This window comes from Thrips palmi, unplaced genomic scaffold (genome assembly GCF_012932325.1).
Source record: "Thrips palmi isolate BJ-2018 unplaced genomic scaffold, TpBJ-2018v1 HiC_scaffold_10, whole genome shotgun sequence".
Classification (NCBI taxonomy): domain Eukaryota; kingdom Metazoa; phylum Arthropoda; class Insecta; order Thysanoptera; family Thripidae; genus Thrips; species Thrips palmi.
This window is the reverse complement of record NW_023144621.1, coordinates 18,060,509-18,066,949: the sequence shown is the minus strand read 5'-3', so window position 1 is coordinate 18,066,949 and position 6,441 is coordinate 18,060,509. Positions and strand designations below refer to the sequence as shown.

The 6,441-nt window shown below is 44.1% G+C and overlaps 1 protein-coding gene across 1 annotated transcript; it reads right to left on the bottom strand.

Annotated features, from left to right (window-relative positions):
- Nucleotides 1-226: 226 nt before the first annotated feature.
- LOC117648550 (heterogeneous nuclear ribonucleoprotein H3-like) lies at nt 227-6,339 on the bottom strand. The gene is made up of 8 exons (XM_034391076.1): nt 6,181-6,339; nt 5,513-5,644; nt 5,275-5,433; nt 5,044-5,187; nt 3,927-4,065; nt 1,324-1,553; nt 565-1,233; nt 227-474 (listed from the first exon to the last, which is right to left on the bottom strand). The coding sequence occupies exons 2-8, from the start codon at nt 5,634-5,636 to the stop codon at nt 368-370; spliced, it is 1,572 nt and encodes a 523-aa protein (XP_034246967.1). The 5' UTR covers nt 5,637-5,644; nt 6,181-6,339; the 3' UTR covers nt 227-367.
- Between the last annotated feature and the right edge of the window lie 102 nt (nt 6,340-6,441).

Below are 6,441 nucleotides of genomic sequence, written 5' to 3'. Positions count from 1 at the left end.
ATGAAAGAAAAGACTACATTAATACAACTTTGCAGGTCAATGAATAAATGCTATTCTTAATCTATAAAAAAAGTGATGCCGTCATGAAGTCATTTTACATAAAGGTTTGGAATAACTGCCCAGGATTGTCATTCTGGGCTACAATATGTAGTGTGATAATATGGTAAATGAATTTACCAATGCAAATATCCTTAACAATAATAAACCATGATTAATTAAATGATGAAATTTATAAGCCCTCTAATACACAAGCTCACACCGAGCAACAAAAATTAAATAAAAATCACTTTTAGGTAATCAGAAATGACAATCAAAAACCTACACCTTGATTGGTTTATCTGAGCGCGTAAAGAAAACGTAAGGTACTTTAGAAGTTGTTGTAGCCTCCGCCGCCACCCATGGGGCTGTTGAATCCCATGCCGCCGCCGCCGCCGCCGCCAGAAAAGCCTCGGGAGAAGTTGCTGCTGGCAACACCTGCAGAGCAAAATGGACCAAAATTACGGAACCGTCAATCGCACGTAGCTCGCACACAACCGCAAGTAGTGAGTGGAATTGTTGCCTCACCGTAGCCGCCACTGCCACCACCAAACCCGCCGCCGCCGCCGCTTCCGCCCATGCTGCCGAAGTCACCACCGCCGCCGCCTCCGCCGCCACCACCCATCGGGGGGCTGGGCGACGAGTTGAGGAAAAGCTCGATGTATCGGTGCTGCATGTTGCTCTTGTCCTTGGACATGGCCTTGACGGCGTCCTCGTGGCTGGCGAATTCAACGTCGGCCTCGCCAGACGCCCTGCCGCTGTTGTCGTACACGAGCCTGATGCTGGCGGGCACCATCGGCCGGAAGAACTCGGCGATGTCTGACTGCGTGGCGCGGAAGGGGAGGCCTCGCATGTGGATGTTGTGGCCGCCGCCACCGCCGCCGCCACCACCGGGGCCGCCGCTCCAGCCGCCGTTTCTGCTCATGCCTGGTCCTCCTGGGCCGCTGTAGCTGGGCTTCATGCCCATGCCTCCTCCGCCCATGCCGCCGCCCATTCCTCCGCCCATGCCACCGCCCATGCCGCCGCCCATTCCTCCTCCCATGCCGCCGCCCATGCCGCCGCCCATTCCTCCCATGCCGCCGCCGCCGCCGCCACGCATGGGCGAGGGTCCGGGGCCGCCGCCGGAGCGCATGCCACCGCCATTGCCCCAGCCGCCCCACGGTCCGGGGCCGTCATCATTGAAGCCGCCGCCGAAGTCTGCAACAAAACTCGACAAGTCAGTATAACGCCGCCTCCGTGGGTAGCCTGGGTCTGGTTGGTCTGCGACCCGATTCGACCGCCACTCACCGCTTTTCATGTAACGCCCCACCGGGCCGCCACCGCCGCCGCCTCCACCACCTCCGCCGCCGCCGCCACCACCGCGACCCATGTTGTTGAATCTGTTGGCGCCGCCGAAGCGGTCATTGCGGTCGTAGGGCGCGGGCCTGTTGCTGAAGGGTCCGGAGACCATGGGACGCATCTTGGGGCTGATGGCAGCGCGGACCTCGGCCAGGCTGCTGCGGAAAATCTCGATGTACCTGAATAAAGAAAACCAATATTAACGCTGCTTCCAAGTTAAGACTTCAAACATCGATAAATAGGTTTCTCTTTATTTAAAATTGTTTTTGAAAATTGCAACAAAAAAAAAAAACATTTTAATCTACCAAAGCAATTAATGCAATAAAACAGTGGATTTTAAATTTTGGTCTGGTTATCAGAACATTTTAGATTTTCCTTGAAAATAAAGTACATACAGAGTGAGGGCTGTGTAAATGCCACAATGAAATAAAATGCAAATGATCCATTGAATCAGATATATAAGATGTTAAGAGATATAAGAAAATTAATACTGTTGACACAGTGTAAAATGGTTGACGCAACATGTATCCATGATGATCAGTATTGTATCAAAAACTTATCATGAAACATTGAATAGATCAATGCTTTTGACACTGCCACAACCCCCAAAATTTAAGCGACCAGACAAAACCACCCACATAAAGATTTTGTGCTGAGTAAAATAATTCCAATATTTTCTGACAGGTGATTTCATAAACTGAAAATTTTCTTCAGGAATATTTTGAATAAATGCTTCAGTCATGCATGACTCAATAGGCAAATTCAAATTTAACTAGAGTTACAGATGCAAAAGAAAAAACAGAAAAATGAACGCTGAAGTAGACAAATGAAAGTGACAACTTTAAGTCAAATACGCGAAGATAAGGCTTCTTAAAGCACAAGGAACAGCTCAATAGAGATCACCTCGCACAGATGAGTAGTATTTAATCTCAGCAAAACACACTTCAAAGCTAACTACAACTAAAATAAATGAAATGGCAAGTTCTTCAAGGGGTAAAGAAAAAGAATGGAATCTTCACATGGGCTATTACTGAAATATGGATATGAAAGGAAAGCAGTGAATTCATAAGATGGAAAAAATCCAAACATAACTAAGCTTTGTGACGCAACAAGTTTAAGCAGGGTACCATAAAAACTTGGCACCCTGTGCAAATAATTGAACACGAGGTGAATATGCCGATTCGATCGCCAAAAAGGAACGAACGACGCACGCCACTTGTCTTTACCCAATGCAGAACTCAAGACAACCTTTAGACATGAGGTTCGGCCAGGCGACCCACCATACCAGCCCGACCCGAGCCCCGAGCCCAGAGCCCTCCTCCCGCTCGTGTGCCCTTGGGGCCCTTGGGGCCCTTGGCCCCGTCCGTCCCGCACCAGACGTCCCATGGATGTCCCATGGATGTCCCATGGATGTCCCATGGATGTCCCTTGGATGTCCCTCCGACGTCCACGTCGCCTCCCTCGGACATCCCTCGGCTGTGTCGTGCCGTTCCGGATATTCCGAACGCAATGGGGCATGGGCCGGGCCTTGGCCGGGCCCATCAGGGCAATGCGGCCAACTTACCCTCTCCTCTTAATTATAGCCTCCCTCACCTGAGAACACGCCCGCCTCCGACCCGCATGGCTGTCTTCAGTATACTTACAGAGAAGCATGCACATGCTCATACAGTCATGTATTGGCAATCCACTACAAGAGCCACATGAGGTGGGGAAGTGAGGACCCAACTAGTGCCTTGCACCCACTGCAAGTCATTCAGGATCAAATTTGAAAAATTTTCTCAATTCAGAGATGGGTCATAACAAAGTAATCCAAGAAAATGACAATGGACGAACTGGGTTCTGGCAGAAACATGAAATTACTCATGAAGCTAAAGAATTTTCAAACAGACCCAATCATAAAGTTTAAACATGATAACTGCTAGAAGACTAGAGGTTTTCACTTCCCACAACAGATGAGACCAGAAAAGATTTGACACTTGTTACTCAGCCACAGCATTAAGATCATTCCAACGTTTTACTCATTTACTTATAGCCCTCAACAAAAGAGATTTTTAAAAAAGTTCAGCAAACAAACTTTAAAATGCAAAGGTGAATGAATATAATATTTAAATTATAATTGGAAGATAATAAAAGGATTGTGAAAGTGAATGAGGTCATGCACAGGTGTGCTATGATGGAAGTTCAATACATCAAACACATTCAGTGGCAAAACGTCAAGATTCATTTCTTTACTGCAATAGATAAAATGCATGTATGGTGACAATGTGTCAAGCTTCCACAGGATGTGGGTCGGATTAAAGGCCTCAGAGGAGGATATGCATTAAGTATACTCAACAAAACAAGCAGCCACCTACCTTCCAGCCACCCAAAAAAAACCACAAATTAATGCCCATCGTGCAAGAACAACAGAAGTACCACTTCAATATAAAAATAACATACATAATAAAAATGCAAGAGAGAAAGAGCGGTGGAAAAGTGAGGACTGAGGGTGATCGTCCCACCCGCCCATCCATCCACCCATCCCTCCCGTCCCGTTCTCTTCTTGTCCCCACCTGTGTCCTATCTTCTCCTTGTGCTTCTCCATAGCTTTCTCAGCCATTTCTTTGTTTGCAAATTGTACGTAAGCCTCCCCCGAACTCCTTCCCATGTAGTCTGTTGGTATGGAAATCCCGTTGGGAACTATCTCCAACCCTACCCAACCAACCAATACAAGATGCCCATCAGCACACAGCAACAATTAATCAGAACAAGTAGTTGTGCAATCACCTACTAAGTTTGATGCAACAAGATAAATATTGGTAAGTACTTTGGCTCAGGAAGAAGGTTCAAGACTCAATATTTTAAAAACAAAAATGGTACAAGTAGTTTCAAAATGAGAAACTATATTAGCCAGGTATCATTAATTTACTAGAAATTTAAATAATAAAATGTAGGCAACAGCACAACTGCTCAAATCACAAGAACAAGGTAAATCATTTCACATAATTGAACACAGTTGAAAGATTGTCAGAAAAATCTTGATAGGCTTGTCACTGCTAAGGTTCATGCTGCATGCACAAAGCACACCATAGCCAACTTGTATAAAATGAGAGCAAATCTTATTATTAAATTCTGATTTCAATTTAAATGAAGCAAAGGGGAACTGTAGGAGGAATTCAACATGACAACAGAAAAGGTATTTGAAAAATGCAAACAATGCAAATGTTTTAAATATTCAATTGAATTTTATAAAGTCACAGCAAATTTTAGAAACCATCTTTTAAAACAAGACACACAGGTTGGAAGCTGATGCATGCTTAAAATTCAGCAATGTGGGAAAGATTTAACTGGACAAACACTAGGAGCAGAAAACAAGTAACAGTTTTTGAAGCTAGCAGTGACAAGCCCAAAAATATATTTGGTATAATTCTTTAAAATTAACAATCATCTAAGCAATGTAAAAATATATATAATTGCCAATGAAATCTAAAAGCACACAGAATGCAAAAAGGAAGGAAAGACAGCATCTCACTGAAAATTTGCTGTCATTTGACATTTCCTTCGGACAGGATATTTATTTGATCTTAGATTTTTTTAAGCATAAAAAAAGTAATTTTAAATTTTGAAATGCAACAATTAGTGAGCATTACACAAAGAGGAAAAAAGAGCAGGGATCAAAGTAATGCTTACCGTCAAAGAATTTTGCAATTTCATCTTTAGCACATCCAAAGGGCAGGCCTCTGAGCCTAATACAGGCATCATCAGCTGAGTCTTCAACTAAGAGGCCACTGCGCTTCACAACCCATTCCATCTCTGAGCGCTTAGCTTTGAAAACTATAAGAAAAGACATAGATCAGATCAGTTTATGTATTTAAAATATTCGGTTGTATGCATTTGCAGCATTTAATACCAACCACATACCTTCAATATACCGGTGGCCCATGTGATCACGGTCTCGCTTACAAGCCTTTTCAACATCTTCTTCAGACATCATTTCAACATATGCCTCGCCACTCGGTCTGCCTTCACGAGACAGTGTCATTTGAATGCCTAATTTGCCATTTTTGATGTTGCAGTCGCCTAAAGTAAAAAATAAAATAAAAGACTAGTATAATTAAGTCAAAATAGATAAGGATCAATGGATTGTCATAAAACTAACTGAAAAAGTTGTAGATTTCTCCCACTGTTGTGGACCAGGGGAGGCCGCGAAGTTTGACAACATGGCCCTCATCTTCAAGCTTGAGATCTTGTCCCTCATCCTCATCATTATAATAGGAAGTCATTGTGAGATCTGCAACAGAGAAAATGGAGGATTAGGTGTCTAAAAGTACTTCAGGACAAAAAAAAAACAAATAGAAGAGAATACATCAAAATTTAACATTCCTAGCATAAAATGCCATAAATTTGCTCCAAGAGTTACAGCTCCACCAACCAGAACAAGCCCACAGGCGAATATGCAACCTCAGGTTCAAGGAGTTGCGTCGGAATGCATGTATGTGCTAGTATCAGGGACCAGAAACACAAAGCTACATCAGCATAGCATACCCCTTCAGAAGAAGAGATGGGTGGTCTAACCCGCAGGACGCTTTGCCAGGCATAGGAAGCGCAAAAGTTACAAAAAGGGTGCATATGATTGGGATGGAAGGACTCAAAAGATACAATAGAGTGAGGAAAATTCGCAATCAATAGTAAATTAATACGTCGCTAGCTAGAGAAATTTCCAACGGGTTGCCTGGAAGGAAACTGCAAGCGCAGCCGGAATGATAGTCCACTTTGCGAGAGCAAAATGTATGATCCCTCTAAATGCTTAGTAAGAAAATACGGTACCTTGATGACAAGACTAGACCCCAAAACAACTTCAAGGACCCAGATGGTCCACCAGGTCACTAGCCTAGGAGAAATTAGAAAATGTTTGACTCTAGCCACTGAACGGCCGACCACCGGAACAATGGCGTCGGTCGCTTGGGAGCGCAGTGTTTTGTTTTCGTTTTTGTTACCTTTGGTTCTTACCCTTTTTCTTCACCCGCTGGTGGCCTTCAAAGGCGCAGCATTTTAAAAGGTCACATAACAAACTCGTCTCAAATGAGC